A 19,541-nucleotide genomic window follows, 5' to 3' on the forward strand; every position below is an offset into this window, starting at 1 on the left:
TGCAACTAATTAAAGAAGCTCGGGACTATCTGGTTGCTGCTGGGGTTCATTTTCATGATGATGATATAGTTATCTTAACCTTGAATGGTCTTCCATCTAAATACAATACTCTGCGATCTATTATTCGAGGCCGTGAGAATGTGATTTCCATGAAGGATCTCCGGTCTCAGTTACTTGCTGAAGAAGCAATGGTTGACAATGTCCCTATTACTCCTTTCTTATCTGATATGGTTGCTGATGCTAAAATTAACTTAACACACAAATTAAACTCTCTTGTATCAATTGTAGTAAAGAATGTAAGTAGGGATCGTTTTGGACCGGGGATTAGGAGGGCTTGCTAATAACCTCTAAACTGACTTAAAAACATATAAACAAAGTTAAAAACACTAAACTAGACTCAAAGAACTCAAAACAAACTCAAAAGACTCAAAACAAGCTAAAAACGCTCAAATCTGCCTAAAAACACAAACTGGGCAGATTTGGACTCTAAATGCACTTTTGGATGAATTTTGGTTTTAACTTGATTCGAAACACTTAAAAACACAAACTAAATCAGTTTCTAACTAATATGACTCAACAAGGTAAAGGGGGTTTTGGTTTTGACGAATTTGAAAACAAAACAAGTAAATTAAAGAACTAATGAAATTTGCATGAATTTGAGTAAATTGAATGGATGGAAGGCTAGCTAGGAGGTTCTTCTCCACACATGACACATTTGCAAACAAAACGATTTCTAGTTGCTTTTCAATAAACTACTGATTCTCAACGCCCCAGATTAACTGTGAATTGCACTAATTAACCCTAAGATTTTCCTAATTTCATTGAATTGGATGATTGCATACAACAACCCAAAGCATTCCCCACAAGTTTCCTACATGAATTGCATAATAGAGATACGAGCAAAGATTATTAAGTTCTATGAAAATCATAAGCATTGATGAGACACTTGTAACTATGAATTGCATGAAACTTATGCCAAGAATTTACTTAACGCGATTGTGACAAACAACCTTCACTACTTGTGAATATAAGTTCACTATTTGTGCATGAAAATTAAGCGTGCACTATCATCTAACACATATAAATCAGTTTTAATTCAAACGGATAAGTAAATAGAATTCACAACTTATGAACCACAACTGGATGTAATCAAATCATATTGCAAGTCTGAACATGGTTTCGAATTCCCTCTAGCTAAATAGGGGTTTACCTACTCATAATTACAACAAAATCAGAAAATAACAAAGTAGACATTGAAAGCAAGAACGAAGTACACCTAAAACGCTCCAAAGTTCAAGCTTGAAAACCCAAGGACCTTTGTTTTCACCACCTTGTTGCAGTACAAGTATCTAAGGATGTGTATGGATATATGGAAAGGTTACGAATGTATTTAGGTTGGATGGATGCCACGACAAGGGGAAGGGAATGTATGGAATTGTGTTTGATTTTTGGTTGGATGAGTGCCACAGCAAGGGAATGGAATTGTATGTGCTTGTGGGATGTGGGAATATATGGATGAATGTAAGGTCTTTTTAATGGATCCTAGTTATGGTGAAGGGTGGATGTATTTATAGGCTAGGAAGAGGAGTGTATGGAGTTGTAATGAGTGGATGTAATGGGTGTAGTGGGTGAGTGTTGTGGTAATGAGTGGATGTAATGGGTGTAGTGGATGGATGTTGTGCTAATGAGTGGATGTAATGAGTGTAGTGGATGGATGGTGTGGTAATGAGTGGATGTAATGGGTGTAGTGGGTGAGTGTTGTGGTAATGAGTGGATGTAGTGGTTGGTGAATGTGTTGGGTGAAGAGTGGATGTAGTGGTAGGTGAATGTGTTGGGTGGTTGTAATGAGTGGATGTGTTGGGTGAAATGAGTGGATGTAGTGGTAGGTGAATGGATGTGTAGGGTGAAATGAGTGTGCTAAAATGGTTATTTATAGAGAGAGGATGATGCACAAACTTCAAATTTCGTCCATTCCTTTTGCTCAAAGCATAAGCTATCCATTCCATGCCCAAAAATGCTCCAAAATGCTCCAAAATGCACTTCTTTGCCACATTAACCCTTTGGACCTACAAACACACGAAAATAGCTTAAAATACTAAAATAACTACGAACTAACAACATAAATGCCAATAAACAAGCTAACTAAGTCGCATAAATATGCTCCTATCAAATTCCCCCACACTTAGCTTTTGCTAGTCCTCGAGCAAAACAAAACAAACAAAACAAAACAAAACAAAACACAACCTAGACCTTCCAACAATTGCCTCAGGGATTTTTAATGAAACATGACATGTTAAAAATCATCATTCCCACAGATTTTGGTCAACTTTACACTTGAGCACATACTTAATCATAGTCACCACTTACTAGTTCACAATTAACCAATTAAAACGATGTTTTGAATGTAGTAACATGCCTTAGAGAATTTGCTCAATTCCTTACAAGATACTCTCTATTTTCACACACACTTTCTGACTACACACCTTACACTAGTATATGTGAGAAGATTGATGTAAACACGAAAGACTAGGACTCACATATGTTATAACAAAGAAAGCAATTTTCTGGAGTTATTAAGCATGTTTAGATATGATCTCATGAATGGAATGCTACTACTTAGATACGAGAACCAGTGACACCATATGCTCATACCAATTTCGAACTCCACAAATTGAAACACACAACACTCAAGATTGAAGTCAATGGTTGTAACAGGGCTTGGGGGTAATGGCTAACAAAGAAAGGATAGGGATAACAAACGTTCTTAAAGCGATAGCAAGCAAAGCAATGAAATAGACACTTGGAAATCACTTTAGAATGCAGAATCAACTTTTAATTTCAAAGGGAAGATTTATGCAACACTTATGGTCGAATTCAATGTTTTGAACCCTTTCTTTAACAAACAACACTTTAGAGCTCTTTTTCATACATTTTTTTTTCAATTCTTTTTTTTTTCTTTTCTACCCGTGCCTTATTAAGGACTTTGGCACACACACACACATAAGAATCACTTTCCCCACACTTGCTTTCTGCAATACATTGATAAAAAAGGAGTTCATTTTAAGTCATGCTTTACTATGCTTCAAGAATAAGGGTATGGATGGTCCTAAAACTAGGCTAGGTAAGGATAGTGTTGGTTAACAAAGAACATAGGCTTAACAAGGCTCAATGGGGTTAAACTTAAACACATAATGAAATAGGGGCACTGCAATTTGGCTTTGGTGGTCACTACACAACTTCATCTTGAATGTGTGTTATGCAAATCAATAGCATGCTTTGAATGAAATAGGCATGAGTTCTAGCATTTGGACCTAAATGATGAAACGCCTTCTAGGTAGCAACCAAGCAAAGAAAAATGAGATCATGCAACGACTTTTTAGAAAACAATGGTGCACAGATTATTAACTCTCCAAATAAACGTTTAGGCTCAAGTCTTACAAGGTTGTAGCGTTCATTTGAGTTCCTTCCTTCAAGCATGTTACAAAAACTGATTTTTCCTTTATGATTGCATGTGAATTCATAATTTATAACCACAACCAAGCATACATCAAAGAGTAAATCAAATTTTCATCCATGTTTATAACTCTCTTTAATAGTTATGTAATTAAAAACCAAATCCTCATCATTGTGTTGGAAGGTACCCTAAGACACAAACAAACACACAAAAACAACTCTTTTTGGGTTTTTCAAAATAATTTTTCAAATTTTTATGAGATTTTCGGATTTTTATGTCAAAACACACTAAAACACTCGAAAACAGCATTAAAACACTTAAAAACAGCAAGGAACAACACTAGAAGTAATGGGTGATAAACTCCCACGAATTTCATGCAAAACAACTTGGTTACCCCCCCAACACTTAAATCAAACATTGTCCTCAATGTTTCAGGCAAAAACTCACACAAAAACAAGCAAACAAATAAACAACGAATAAACATGACAAGTATGGCAAAGTAAAAACCCGACATAGTACAGTTTAAGAACGCAAATCTGGTTATGGAGAGATGATCTTGTTGATTTTCCACAACTTTGATCTCGAACTGGTTTGGAATTCTGAGCAAGGAATATGAGAGTTCCATGGTTTCAAATCAAACTCCTTCTGCTGGGTTGATTTGATTATGCAGTCTGCATTCTTCTCTGCTTGTTTCTTCTGCACGGCAAGCAGACACTAGGTAAAGGTGATGGTCTGTTTCTTTTATCAATCTTTCCAAGTGCCCACCATTTGCTTTCTTTCTCCTTGTCCCTAGCTGAGGATGAATTAGCACATTGTTTCCACATGCTTTGATGTATCATTTTCACTTCCCTTATCTGTTCCCCAGGCAGATATGGTAGACGAAGAGGAAGCATAAGATGTTGAAGATGAGTACTCGAGAGCAAGGGTAGGTAAGCAATCAGGAAGGGGTTCCAGGCAGTTGATTCCAGATCAGAAGATTGATACCAAGTGTTGGCTGATTACTCTCTTTCTCCTTGTCCCGCAGATGAAAACAACGACAAGGAGAATGACAGGGAGAAAGCATGATATGAGATACTCTTGCTTTCAACCTTCATGATATGAAATACTTTTGCTTTGGATGAGTTGTTTGCAGAGGTACCCCAAGGAATAAGGAACACTGAGTGACTCGAGAGGCTTCGTTAGGAAGGCATTCTCGGAGATGAAGAAAAGTTATGTATGTTTTCCTTGCAATGGAGGGTGAAGGTTGACATTTATAGGAATTAATAACCGGTATTATTCTTTCACTCTTGTCGGCAACCGTTGAATGATTTAACAGTAACTTCACGTGCTTTCTACTTCACAAGAAATCTTCAATAGATTGCCCGTAATTTCTGTAAGGCTGAGTGTGCATGTGACAGATGCTGACACGCCTGGAAAAGCAAGTGCCTCTTTGATATTTGGAATCGGCACTTTGACAAACTGCCCGTGATTTCCGCAAAGCTGAGTGTGTATGTGACAGATGCTGACACGTCTGGAAAAGCTAACACGTCTGGCAAAGCTGAGTGGGCATCTTCAAGTTCTGAGCTCCGTCGAGTGCAGAGGTTGCATGTGACAAGTGTGGACAAATCTAGAAAAGAAGATTGGCCCGTGGTTTCTGAGCAAGCCCAGCTTTTGAGAAAGCTAGCGCCTCCTCGATTTTTGAATTGGCCTATTCGATTTCTGAGCTCGCCTCTTCGATCTCTGAAATCCCGTCGAGTGCTGATTTTTATAGAGGCACGCAGTACGTTTCAAAGCACACTTGAATTTCTGCCTGTAGAAACCCCCTTCTTGCACTTCTAAGATCTTGACTTGTTCGACCTCTTCTTTCTTCAACACCTTTGAAAATGTCTGGCCCCTCCGACCATCATTTTGACTTGAACCTTGGTGAAGAGGCAGCCATGCCTTCTCCAGACAACATATGGCGCTCATCCTTCATATCCCCTACTGGTCCTCTTACCGTTGGGGATTTGGTAATGAAGAATGATATGACCGCTGCGGTGGTGGCCCGGAACCTTGTCACTCCCAAAGATAACAGACTACTTTCCAAACGGTCTGATGAGTTGGCTGTTAAGGATTCTCTAACTCTTAGTGTGCAGTGTGCAGGTTCTGTGTCTAATATGGGCCAACACCTATTTGCTCGAACTTGTCAAGTTGAATCATTGGCGGCTGAAGTGATGAGTCTCAAACAGGATATTAGAGGGCTCAAGCATGAGAATAAACAATTGCACAAGCTCGCACATAACTATGCTACAAACATGAAGAGAAAGATTGACCAGATGCAGGAATTTGATAGTCAGATTTTACTTGATCATCAGAGGTTTGTGGGTTTGTTCCAACAGCATTTGCCTTCGTCTTCTGGGGCTGTACCGCATAATGAAGCTCCAAATGATCAACCTCTAATGCCTCCTCCTTCTGGGGCTCCGCCGATTACTGAGACTTCTCCTAAGTAGCCTTTGTGAAGGCTCTTTCTTGTATTTTTCTGCTTAATGTTCCTTTTTTTTTAAATGAATGTAAAATACCTTGCATATCTGTCAATGTTTCAAAAATAAACCTACACCAAAAACAATTAAACAAGCAACAAATAAACATGACAATCATGGCAAAATAAAACTGCAGAAAATGGAAGGTTTTTAGAAACGCAAAACCAATCGTGGAGTTATTAAAAAATCTTCCTTATTTGAATACATGGGTTGCCTCCCAAGAAGTGCTTGCTTTAACGTCTTCCAGCTGGACGATACCTCCATTTAAGCTTGAACAGGGCCCACGGCATGGAGGGGTACATTCTCCACGACATGCTCCTCAAAAGCCTCATAATAGGGCTTCAAACGATGCCTATTCACCTTGAATTCTTGTTGCGTCTTCAAACTTTGTATTTGGACTGCACCATGAGGAAAAACATTAGTAATAACAAAAGGATCAATCCATTTGGAACGCAACTTGCCCGGAAACAAACGAAGACGGGAATTGAAGAGTAGCACTTTCAGCCCTATAGAGAACGTCTTGCTACGAATCATCTTGTCATGGAATGCCTTCGTCTTCTCCTTGTAAATATGTGCATTCTCAGAAGCTTCATTCCTAATTTCCTCAAGCTCATTCAATTGAAGCTTTCTATGAAGACCAGCGACATCAATGTCCATATTGAAAGTTTTGACGGCCCAATGTGCACGATGCTCTAACTCAACGGGAAGATGACATGGTTTCCCATAGATAAGCCAAAATGGTGACATCCCAATTGGTGTTTTGTAGGCAGTACGATACGCCCACAGTGCATCAGTTAAGCGTAAGCTCCAATCCTTCCTTATTGGCCCAACAGTCTTTTCTAGAATCTGTTTGATCTCTCGATTTGAAACCTCAGCTTGGCCATTTGTTTGAGGATGGTAAGGTGTAGAAACCTTGTGGTTGACATTGTACTTCCTCAATAACGCCTCAATGGTCCGATTGCAAAAATGAGACCCTCCATCACTTATGAGTACTCGTGGCATGCCAAACCTTGCAAATATGTTAGTTCTAATAAAATCTACAACCATTTTAGAATCATTAGTCTGGGTGGCTTTTGCTGCCACCCATTTTGACACATAATCAACTGCAAGCAAAATATACATGAAACCATTCGAGGAAGGAAAGGGACCCATAAAATCAATACCCTAAACGTAAAAAATTTCAACAGTAAGGATGGAAACCTGTGGCATTTGATCCCTTGCACTTATATTTCCTGTTCTTTGGCATTTATCACATGTTAAGCAAAAAGTTCTAGCATCCTTAAAGATACTAGGCCAATAAAACCCACATTGTAACACCTTAAGTGCTGTTCTTTGTGTGCCAAAGTGACCACCAGATGCATATGTATGACAAAAGCTTAAAATGGAATGAAACTCAGAATCATGCACACATCGATGGACAATTTGATCAGGGCAATATTTCCACAAATATGGATCATCTCATACATAAAATCGTGCATCATTTCTAAGCTTATCACGTTGCTGTCTAGTGAGAGTGCTTGGAATTCGTTTAGACACCAAAAAGTTGACCAAATCAGCATACCAGGGTTCACTTACCTTAATGGACATCAATTGTTCATTAGGAAACGTTTCAGCAATGGGTAGGGAATCCTCATTATGCATCATATGGCTTAGGTGGTCAGCCACCACGTTTTCACTTCCCTTTTTATCTCGAATCTCAATGTCGAACTCTTGAAGAAGCAATATCCATCGAATTAGCCTTGGCTTGGCCTCCTTCTTGCTAAGCAAATATTTTAAAGCTGCATGATCAGTGAAAACAATTACTTTAGTACCAATTAAATATGATCGAAATTTATCTAAAGCAAAGACAACGGCAAGAAGTTATTTTTCTGTTGTGGAATAGTTTAATTGGGCATCATTCAACGTCCGTGAAGCATAGTAAATGACATGCGGCCTCTTATCCTTCCTTTGTCCTAAAACAGCCCCTAAAGCATAATCGGATGCGTCACACATGAGCTCAAAAGGAAGGCTCCAATCCGGTGGAACAATAATGGGAGCCGTGGTCAGTAACTCCTTGAGTTATTTGAAGGATGCTGTGCACTCCTTATTGAAGTCAAACGCCACATCTTTTTGAAGGAGATGACAAAGAGGTTGGGAAACCTTTGAGAAATCTTTGATAAATCTTCGATAGAAACCTGCATGTCCAAGAAAAGAACGAACCTCTCTAACCGAAGTAGGAGAGGGTAAGTGACGTACAAGATCGATCTTTGATTTATCAACCTCCATTCCTTTTTCAGAGATGATATGTCCTAAAACTATTCCTTGTTTAACCATGAAATGACATTTTTCCCAATTGAGAACAAGGTTAGTTTCAACACATCGTTTTAAGATCAAACTGAGATTATGCAAACAACCATCAAATGAATCACCAAAAACGCTGAAATCATCCATAAAAACTTCAATAATTTTCTCAACATAATCAGAAAATATGCTCATCATGCATTTTTGAAATGTGGCAGGTGCATTACATAAACCAAATGGCATGCGACGATAAGTAAATGTACCAAATGGGCATGTGAAAGTGGTTTTTTCTTGGTCTTCGGGTGCTATGACAATTTGATTATAACCAGAATAACCATCAAGAAAACAATAGAAAGCATAACCCGCTAACCTCTCAAGCATTTGATCAATGAATGGCAAAAGGAAGTGGTCATTCCTAGTAGTGGCGTTGAGCTTCCTGTAATCGATACACACCCTCCAACCTGTTTGGATTCGAGTAGGTACAAGCTCATTTTCGGCATTTGTCACCACAGTTACTTCGGATTTCTTTGGAACACATTGAACGGGCAAAACCCAACGACTATCGAAAATAGGATAGATCACTCCACAATCTAAAAGCTTGATTATTTCCTTCTTGACAACTTCCATCATCGGAGGGTTGAGTCGGCGTTGAGCCTTTCGAGATGTTTTAGACCCCTCCTCCAAAAGTATGTGATGCATGCAAGTGGTGGGACTAATTCCTTTTATGTCGGCCAATGTCCACCCAATTGCTGTACTCCCTTAGCACCCTTACCAACTTGTCCTCCTCTTTTGCCGTGAGTGTGCTTGAGATGATGACGGGCAATGTCTCATCATCGCCCAAGAAAACGTACTTTAAATGGCTTGGCAATGGCTTAAGTTCAAGTGTAAGTGGCTGCACAACTGAGGGAAGTAACTTATTAGCCGAAACTGAAATGGAAATTGGGTCCAAAAACTTACCAGATTGTAGTGGCAATGATTCGAGGGCAGCCACCATCTCAATCATGTCTTCATTAGGGGGTACGGCAAGGGAAAAATCATTCATGCCGTGGGGGTGCATGGTTAATGCTTCATTGTTTTGAATGTCCATTCCTCGTGCAATGACCAATTCAAGTGCATCGTCATTCAATTGTTCAAAATGGTCCTGTGCCAAAGAAGTAAATACATCAATAGAAAAACATGAGTGATCCTCACTAGGATACTTGATAGAATCAGAAAGATTGAAATTGATAACTTCCCCATCAAATTCCATCGTCAAAGTTCCATTAAACACATCAATCTTAGTACGGGCAGTTTTCATGAATGGTCATCCAAGGAGGATGGGCAATGTAGCGGAATGGTCCGACTCGTCCATTTCAAGCACGTAGAAATCCGCTGGAAAGATTAAGTGATTGACCTGCACTAAAACATCTTCCAAAACTCCTTTTGGATAGGCATTAGATCGATCGGCCAATTGTATAATCACACCATCATTTTTCAATTCGCCTAAGTGCATAGATGCATAGATTGAATAAGGCATGACATTTATAGATGCACCTAAGTCTAACATGGCAGATTCAAAACGAGTATTACCAATTACACAATGAATGGTAAAACTACCCGAATCCTTGCATTTAGTGGGCAGTTTACGTTGTAAAACAACTGAGACATTTTCACTTACCTTGACAACCTCCTTGCTCGAAATTCTCTTCCTAGTTGTGCAGAGTTCTTTTAAAAACTTGGCATACCTTGGAACTTGCTTAATTGCATCCAAAAGTGGTATATTGACTTGAACTTTTCTAAACGTTTCCAAAATATCCTTTTCAGCCTCATCTTTCTTTGATTGCATAAACCTACGAGGAAAGGGTACATTTGGAGGAACAACGTTAAAATTGATCAAAATTGGAACTTCCTTACCTTTGTTGGCCGAATTGGATGGTTTAGGAGAATTTGGGGCCTGTGGCAAAGGTGTTTCCACCCTTGTTGTGGGGGTGCTTTGCTTCTCTTCTTCAATTATCAACTCTTCAACCTTATTGGAACGTGATTTGGAAGGTTGAAGATCAGATCCAACTTGTTTTTCACTTCGTAAACTCATGGCTTTGGCATATTTGAATCCTCCATTCAGGTTGACAATGATTGAACTAGGCAACTTACCTTGCTCTCTGAATTGTCCTACAAACTCCGCAATCTGACCAATTTGCTTCTCCATTTGCTTCTCCATTTGGTCCACCCTTTTGTCTTGATTTTGCATTCCTTTGGCTTGATTTTCTTGCCCTTGAGACAAATTGGTGAGTAACTTAAGAAGTGTGTCATTATCTAAAGATGTACCTGAGGTGTTTTGGGCAGGTTGTTGTGGGGCTTGTGTTGGTGCGTATTGCTTGGTATAGAAGCCCGGAGGTTGCTGCCTAAAGCCTCCTTGTTGTTGGGGTTACTGAGGCTCCCTCCACTTGAAATTTGGATGGTTTCTCCAACATGGATTGTACGTATTAGAATATGGATCGTTCCTTGGCTGGTTTTGGCCTTGAAATCCAATTGCGTTGGCGCTTTCCCATCCACCATTTTCAATCACTTGAGGGCACTTTTTAGAGGCATGTCCTTGGATAGAACACATACCACATACACTTGGTTCTTTCATCCTCATTCCTTCGGCCATCTGAGACACAATGGAAGTAAGATTAGCTAATTGCGATTGAATGTCGGATGTGGAACTTACCTCATTCACTTGCTGCAGTGGGGTGTTCCTTTGCCCAATGCCTTCATATTGTTATGGATTCAACGGTTTGCGATTAGTGTCTTGGCAGCCATAGGTGTTTTGTCCACCAAAGCTCCTTCCGCCGATGCATCTAGCATTTGGCATTCAATTGGTAGAAGCCCTTCATAGAAATATTGAAGAAGAAGCTCCTCCTTCATCTGGTGTTGTGGACATGAAGCAACAAGGGTTTTAAAACGCTCATAGTAAGTGGGAAATGATTCACCTTGGTTTTGCTAAATGCCACTAATCCTTTTGCGTAGTAGAATTACTCGAGAAGTTGGGAAAAACTTCTCCAAAAATGCCCATTTCATACTCTCCCATGATGTGATAGTTCAGGGGGCTAGCTCATACAACCAATCTTTAGCATTTTCTAAGAGAGAAAAGGGAAAAGCCTTCATCTTCAAAATGCTCCCATCAACATTCACAGGAGTCATACTCGAGCAAACAACCTCAAACTCCTTCAAGTGTTTATTAGGATCTTCCATGGACATCCCATGGAACTTAGGAATGTGATGCAACAAACTTGATTTCAATTCGAACTCATCCGTCTTCCCTAGGGCATCCATGGGGTATTGGATACATAGGGGAGCGACATTGTCCAATCCCGAAGCGGAAAGCTCATTGATTGTTCGATTGTCCGCTGCCATGTTGGGATCTTCCTCTACAACCTGTGCCGTGGGCTCCTCTTCTTCTTCAAGTGGATGTTCTTCAAATTCAGGTTCAGGAATAGGTGGGTTACAATCTTGTTGATTCCTATTCCTTCTCAAAGTCCTCTCAAAATTGTCATCAAAGTCCAAGATATACTCACGAACCGGATGAGAAGTCTAAGTCATAAACTAGTACCTAAGACAAGAAAACAAACAACGTCAGTAACTAACATAAAAGCACACGAAAATAAACAAAAAGAAATAACAAGGGATTAGCAAAGTTGCTAAGGGATTATCAAAGTTGCTAATCCCCGGCAACGGCGCCAAAAATTTGATGTTAAAATTAACTTAACACACAAATTAAACCTTCTTGTATCAATTGTAGTAAAGAATGTAAGTAGGGATCGTTCTGAACCGGGGATTAGGAGGGCTTGCTAATAACCTCTAAACTGACTTTAAAACATATAAACAAAGTTAAAAATACTAAACTAGACTCAAAGAACTGAAAACAAACTCAAAAGACTCAAAACAAGCTAAAAACGCTCAAATCTGCCTAAAAACACAAACTGGGCAGATTTGGACTCTAAATGCACTTTTGGACGAATTTTGGTTTTAAATTGGTTCGAAACACTTAAAAACACAAACTAAATCAGTTTCTAACTAATATGACTCAACAAGGTAAATGGGGTTTTGGTTTTGACGAATTTGAAAACAAAACAAGTAAATTAAAGAACTAATGAAATATGCACAAATTTGAGTAAATTGAATGGATGGAAGGCTAGCTAGGAGGTTCTTCTCCACACATGGCACATTTGCAAACAAAACAATTTCCAGTTGCTTTTCAATAAACTACTGATTCTCAACGCCCCAGATTAACTGTGAATTGCACTAATTAACCCTAAGATTTTCCTAATTTCATTGAATTGGATGATTGCATACAACAACCCAAAGCATTCCCCACAAGTTCCCTACATGAATTGCATAATAGAGATACGAGCAAAGATCATTAAGTTCTATGAAAATCATAAGCATTGACGAGGCACTTGTAACTATGAATTGCATGAAACTTATGCCAAGAATTTACTTAACGTGATTGTGACAAGCAACCTTCACTACTTGTGAATATAAGTTCATAACAATTAGGTGAAAATCTCTTATATCCTAGCATCATATTTATGCATGAAAATTAAGCGTGCACTCTCAACCAACACACATAAATCTGTTTTAATTCAAACGGATAAGTAAACAAAATTCAAAACTTATGAACCACAACTGGATGTAATCAAATCTTATTGCAAGTATGAACATGGTTTCGAATTCCCCCTAGCTAAATAGGGGTTTAGCTACTCATAATTGCAACAAAATCAAAAAATAACAAAGTAGACATTGAAAGCAAGAACGAAGTACACCTAAAACGCTCCAAAGTTCAAGCTTGAAACGCCAAGGACCTTTGTTTTCACCACCTTGTTGCAGTACAAGTATCTAAGGATGTGTATGGATATATGGAAAGGTTATGAATGTATTTAGGTTGGATGGATGCCACGGCAAGGGGAAGGGAATGTATGGAATTGTGTTGGATTTTTTGTTGGATGAGTGCCACGGCAAGGGAATGGAATTGTATGTGTTTGTGGGATGTGGGAATATATGGATGAATGTAAGGTCTTTTTAATGGATCCTAGTTATGGTGAAGGGTGGATGTATTTATAGGCTAGGGAGAGGAGTATATGGAGTTGTAATGAGTGGATGTAATGGGTGTAATGGGTAAGTGTTGTGGTAATGAGTGGATGTAATGGGTGTAATGGGTGAGTGTTGTGGTAATGAGTGGATGATGAGTGTTGTGGTAATGAGTGGATGTAATGGGTGTAGTGGATGGATGTTGTGGTAATGAGTAGATGTAATGGGTGTAGTGGGTGAGTGTTGTGGTAATGAGTGGATGTAGTGGTAGGTGAATGTGTTGGGTGGTTGTAATGAGTGGATGTGTTGGGTGAAATGAGTGGATGTAGTGGTAGGTGAATGGATGTGTTGGGTGAAATGAGTGTGCTAAAATGGTTATTTATAGGGAGAGGATGATGCACAAACTTCAGATTTCGTCCATTCCTTTTGCTCCAAGCATATGCTATCCATTCCATGCCAAAAAATGCTCCAAAATGCACTTATTTGCCACATTAACCCTTTGGACCTACAAACACACGAAAATAGCTTAAAATACTAAAATAACGACGAACTAACAACATAAATGCCAAGAAACAAGCTAACTAAGTCGCATAAATATGCTTCTATCAGTTGCTAGAAATAATGGCAGTCATTCACCATCTTATGGAGATTCTACCAAAACTGGAGATTCTTCCAATGGTTCTTCATATGGGGGTTCTTCTGGGTTCAAATCGAATTATAGTAAGAACAAAAACAAGGGTAAATTTCAGCATAACTCCTACTCTCATTCTGGAGGTTTCAGGAATACATATGGGAATTACAATGCGAGTCCAGCTCCTGGAATTCTTGGTTCTTCTCCACCACTGCAACAGGGATTTTCCACTACCTCATGTCAGATTTATGGCAAGTTTGGTCATTTAGCTCCTACCTACATATTTCGAAATCCTAATAATGCAGTTTCTGAAGGCTGTCAAATCTGTGGGAAAAAGAATCATAGTGCCAAATACTATCACTTCAGGAATTCTACTATGTCCTCTCAAGCTCCGACAGCTATGCATGCTTCGACATCTCAATCTCATGAACCAAGTGCCCCTTCTCAGCAACTGTGGCTTACTGATTCCGGAGCTTTTTCCCATATGACTGCAGATTTGACTAATTTGTCATTGGTTTCCTCGTACCCTACTAATGACACCATTCAGACTGCGAGTGGTGCAGGTTTATCGATTTCTCATATTGGTTCTTCTACTCTTGACACTTCCTTTAAACCGTTGCAACTAAATTCAGTTCTTTATGTTCCTCGTTTATCTCAGAATCTTTTATCTGTGCATAGACTTTGTTTGGACAACAATTGTTGGCTAATATATGATGCATTCTCTTTGTGGATCCAGGACAAAGCCACAAGGATGATTCTCTTTCAAGGCAAATGCAGTAATGGATTGTACCCTATCCCAATTTCTGCTAAGAAGAAGGTTATCACTCATTCGGCTCTCACTGCTTATCTTGGACATCGTGTATCTTCTAGTCTCTGTCATAATAGGCTAGGTCACCCTTCCAATTCTGTGGTGCCTTTGATGTTAAAGAAATGTAATGTGTCTGTTTTACCTGATTCACTGTCTGTGATGTGTCATACTTGTCTGAAAGGTAAATTCTGTAAACTGCCATTTGTCAACTCTGTGTCTAAGTCCATTCATCAATTTCAAGTCATTCAAAGTGATGTTTGGGGTCCATCTCCTTGTAATTCAATAGATGGTTTTAGGTATTATGTGACATTCATTGATGAATGCACAAGACATTGTTAGTTGTTTCCTCTTATCAATAAAAGTGATGTTTTCGCTACTTTTGTTGGTTTTTCCAATTATGTGTCCAATCATTTTGCCACTTCTATCAAAATATTACAAAGTGATGGTGGGGGTGAATATCTTAGTAAATCATTTCAACAATTTTTACTGGACAAGGGGATTAAACATCAATTGTCTTACCCTTATTAAACATCAATTGTCTTGCCCTTATACACCTGAGCAAAATGGTTTGGCCGAAAGGAAGCATTAGCATATCATTGAAACAGCTATAACTCTTTGGCAAACTGCTTCTCTACTACCAATGTTCTGGTCTTTTGCGTGCCAAACTGTTGTGTATCTTATAAATCGCATGCCTTCACCTATTCTTGAAAATCAATCTTCATTTGAATTGTTATTTAGTGCTGTTCCAGATATACATCATCTCAAAGTTTTTGGTTGTTCAATATTTCCTTTACTAAAACCATATAACAGTACCAAATTGCAACCTAAGACATCCAAATGTATCTTTCTTGGTTATGCTTCCAAATACAAGGGTTTCATTTGTTATGATGTTTGTTCTACCAAGTTTTATATTTCCAGACATGTATTTTTTGATGAGTCTGAACTTCCATACCCTTCTCTCTCTGCTAAATGTTCTGTTAACCTACATTCTACTCCTAATTTTGTTGTTCTTCCATCATCTTCTTCCATATTAGTTAATCGTGACAATCATATCGTGTCTATGTCATCTACCTTGTCTGATACTATGGCATCCCAATCTACTCAACACAGTGGTACTTCTAGTTTATTACAATCTATTACTGCATCCACAGATCAACAATCCTCTTCTGTACTCCCTGTGGTTCCTGAGATTTCAAGAAGGGTATTTTCTGAGCCTTCTCATAAGTTGCCTTCTCATGAGTTCACTTCTGCAACTCCGAGTACTATTGTAATTGAACTGCAACATGAGTTTCAACCTGATAGTTTGCAGATTATTCTTCCAATTCCTCCTATGAATACTCACTCTATGCAAACACGAGCTAAGAGTGGTATTTCGAAAAAGAAGGCTTTTCTTTCAGTAGTTCAAGAAAGTGACAAAGTTGATATTTCACAAGTTGAACCTGCCACTTACAAGTTTGATCTTAAGTCTCCAATGTGGTTATCTGCTATGGAAGAAGAGTTGCAGGCTTTTCACACTCAACACACTTGGTCTTTAGTTCCACTGCCTCATAATAAAAATTTGGTAGGGATTAAGTGGGTGTTTAAGATAAAAAAGCATGCTGATGGTTCTATTTCCCGATATAAAGCCCGCCTTGTTGCCAAAGGGTTTAATCAAGAAAATGTTACCGATTATGGAGAAACTTTTAGCCGGGTTGTTAAACCAACAACTGTGAGGTTGGTTTTGGCATTAGCAGCTAATTTTGGATGGCCAGTATGACAACTTGATGTCAAGAATGCCTTTCTTCATGGCATTCTTCAGGAAGAGGTGTATATGACACAGCCACCGAGTTTAGTGATCCTCTCTATCCTGCACATGTTTGCCGACTACACAAGTCCTTATATGGGTTAAAACAAGCCCCAGGGGCATGGAATGACATGTTTACCTCATTTCTTCCTTCTCTGGGATTCCTTTCAACATATTCTGATCCCTCATTGTTTGTTAAACATGTTGGCAAGTCTGTGGTTATCCTACTCCTTTATGTTGATGATATCCTCATCACAGGTAGTGATTCAGCTGCTATTGATATCACTATTGGGGCTTTGACCAAAGAATTTGATATTAAAGATCTTGGTTCTCTTCATTATTTTCTTGGGACTCAAATCACACAGACGTCTAGTGGGATGTTTCTGTCTCAATCCAAATATGTGGCAGATTTGTTGGGAAAAACAGATATGGTTCATTCTAAACCGTGCACTACTCCTTGCTTACCGTATAACAGATTGGTAAAAGATGATGGACATCCTTTCAATAATCCATCTTTATATAAAAGCATTGTAGGTGCTCTTCAATACCTGACTTTTACCAGACCTGATATCGCATTCTCTGTTCATCAAGTCTGTCAATTTATGCATTGCCCTATGGAATCACACTATGCTGCTGTGAAACGAATTCTCCGGTATTTGCAAGGTACTATTGATTTTGGCATTCAGTTTAGCAAAGGGGATTTGGATCTTCATGCTTTTAGTGATGCAGACTGGGCGAGTGACCCAAATGACCGTAGATCTACAACAGGTTGGGTTGTGTATATCGAACCAAATCCTATTTCTTGGTCATCCAAGAAACAAAACACAGTCTTTAGATCATCTACAGAGGCTGAATATCGAGCACTCTCAAGTACTTCTGCCAAAATCGATTGGATCACACAATTACTTCAGTTTATGCAGATTGAGGTTTCTGGTCCAACAAGTTTGTTCTGTGACAATCTTTCTACCATTGCTCTTGCTTACAATCCTGTCATGCATCAGCGAACTAAACATATTGAAGTCGATGTCCACTTCATCCGAGAGAGAGTTGCCAAGAAGCTACTGCAAGTGCAATTCGTTTCATCAAATGACGAATTTGCCGATATTCTTACATAGGGACTCTCTACTCCTTTGTTTCGCACACATTGCTACAATCTCAGAGTTGGCAAGCCTCACTCTGAGATTGAGGGAGGATGTTAGATATAGTGTGTAAGGTAGTTAAGTTGGTTAGCATATCATGAACTTAGATTGTGACAAGTGTCAACATCTTGTGAGCTTTATCTTAGCTTAGTAGTTAAGCTAAGATAGTTAGACATATATACATTTGTGTAAATGTAATCTGATATATTCAAGAAAATACAATACAAACAAATACTTTCTCTCTCTAAACAACCTTTCTTATCCTTTGAGATAGTTCTTTCTTTCTCTGTTTACAGTATGTATTTATGGTAACCTTAACTATAAGCGTGAGAAAATTTGCTTAAAAAAGACTGACCTAAAACCTAGCAGGAAGGTTTACTGTTGAATATATCTTTGACTTATCTAGGTTAATTATATTAGATCAAGATATCGTTGTAATTCTGCCCAGGTTGATGAACAATATTGTTTCAAGTGTGGGATTATGATGTTAATCACTTAATTTCTTAGCGATTAAATTTCGGTTTTTGTATTGTTATCATTTTGGGTTAACATCTAGTCGCTTAATTTCTGTATAGAATAGGCATGCAAATTTGACGGAATAAATTTGGAGGTCTACTTCTTATTTTGGTCCATGTAGTTTTGCTGAAGTTTCACACGTGCTAATTTCTCGAAGGAAAAATAATTAATTTGATTATGTAATTAAGCGATTGATTGTCCTTGAGTTGCAAAAGTTCCTATATTACTGGTGTTAAATTGTGAAATAAATGTAAAAAAGTGAAACTTCTATCAAACTACTGGGATCAAATTACTTGCAAATCCTTTCCAAGCCAGATAACAGCCATTAGTTGAACTTATATATTGCAGATTGCTTTACAGAAAGCATGCATATGATCATGACCCATACACATTCTGCCATTCTTACTCTAATATTTTACGTATATGGAATACATATATGATAAGAATACAAATCAAAGTACTCTATTTGATTCAATAGAAACACTTATTGAGCAGTACTATAGCAGCAACTAGCTAGCTAGTGACAAAACAAGCCACAACTCTTATTTGAACAGGACGACATGCGAAAAAGTTAATAAGATTAACAGCACGATCGCGCAACAGCAATACGCAGTGGTACTGAAGCTATTTCATGCTTCTTAACATTCGAAGTAGCAAAAACAAGCCCAAACTCGAAGGTCTTCATGACAAGCCCCATGCTTAGCACCCTCCCAATTCTTGCATTGTTTGTCACAGTTGTTCGTGTTCCCACACCACCCCGATCATGTTTTGCTACGAAAGCGCAGACTTTTGCTTCGACCATTTGTCAACTGTATAACTTGACTTATATACCCATGTCAACCAATACCGATAGATATCTATGTTATTATATATCTATATTTATTGAAATTAATTTTATTTCTTTTTAGAATAAATGAAATGAATTTAAAGGATTTATATGCACATTATTTCGTTATGCTAATTATAGAACCTTGCATATGCATATAATAAAATGCATGGTTCCGACCCACCGGCTCACCCTTTGTTTTGTATATGTCAATACTAAATAATAATGATTTTTAGTATAATTTTAAAAGTCCAAGATCTAAGGCACGTACAAAGGGTTTCAAAGAAGTTATTAATTTTTTCTATATACAATAATATATTTACATAAAGAGTGAGAAATAAATTGGTATCAAACTCATCATTTACGATATTCAAATTAAAATATCTCACTTAAAATGAAGAGTAACACCACTAAATTGTATTATTAAAAAACAAAAGTCATATTTTAAAGTTACATGATGCCCATTACCATGCACACAAAATGGAGAACAAGTGGTAGTAGGGTTGGTCGTAGTTTTCCATTTTTATTTTTCGATTTCAAAAGGATTATTCTATTTT

The 19,541-nt window shown here is 38.3% G+C and overlaps 1 protein-coding gene across 5 annotated transcripts; it reads right to left on the bottom strand.

Moving 5' to 3' along the window:
• Window positions 1-1,077: 1,077 nt before the first annotated feature.
• On the bottom strand, window positions 1,078-17,915 carry LOC126628836 (uncharacterized). 5 transcript variants are annotated; one of them, XM_050298689.1, is made up of 4 exons: window positions 13,017-17,915; window positions 6,211-11,803; window positions 5,777-6,023; window positions 1,078-2,066 (listed from the first exon to the last, which is right to left on the bottom strand). In XM_050298689.1, the coding sequence occupies exon 2, from the start codon at window positions 10,457-10,459 to the stop codon at window positions 9,536-9,538; it is 924 nt and encodes a 307-aa protein (XP_050154646.1). In that variant the 5' UTR covers window positions 10,460-11,803; window positions 13,017-17,915; the 3' UTR covers window positions 1,078-2,066; window positions 5,777-6,023; window positions 6,211-9,535. The 5 variants fall into 5 exon arrangements, with proteins under 5 accessions (XP_050154646.1, XP_050154647.1, XP_050154645.1 ...); XM_050298690.1 differs by lacking the exon at window positions 5,777-6,023 and having other exon boundaries at window positions 8,603-11,803; XM_050298688.1 differs by lacking the exon at window positions 5,777-6,023 and having other exon boundaries at window positions 7,528-11,803.
• Between the last annotated feature and the right edge of the window lie 1,626 nt (window positions 17,916-19,541).

The sequence above is a fragment of the Malus sylvestris genome, chromosome 7 (assembly GCF_916048215.2).
Source record: "Malus sylvestris chromosome 7, drMalSylv7.2, whole genome shotgun sequence".
Lineage (NCBI taxonomy): Eukaryota > Viridiplantae > Streptophyta > Magnoliopsida > Rosales > Rosaceae > Malus > Malus sylvestris.

Coding starts and splice junctions, on each gene's coding strand:
- LOC126628836 (XM_050298690.1), bottom strand. CDS start 10,459: ATGCAAAATCAAGACAAAAGGGTGGACCAAATGGAGAAGCAAATGGAG.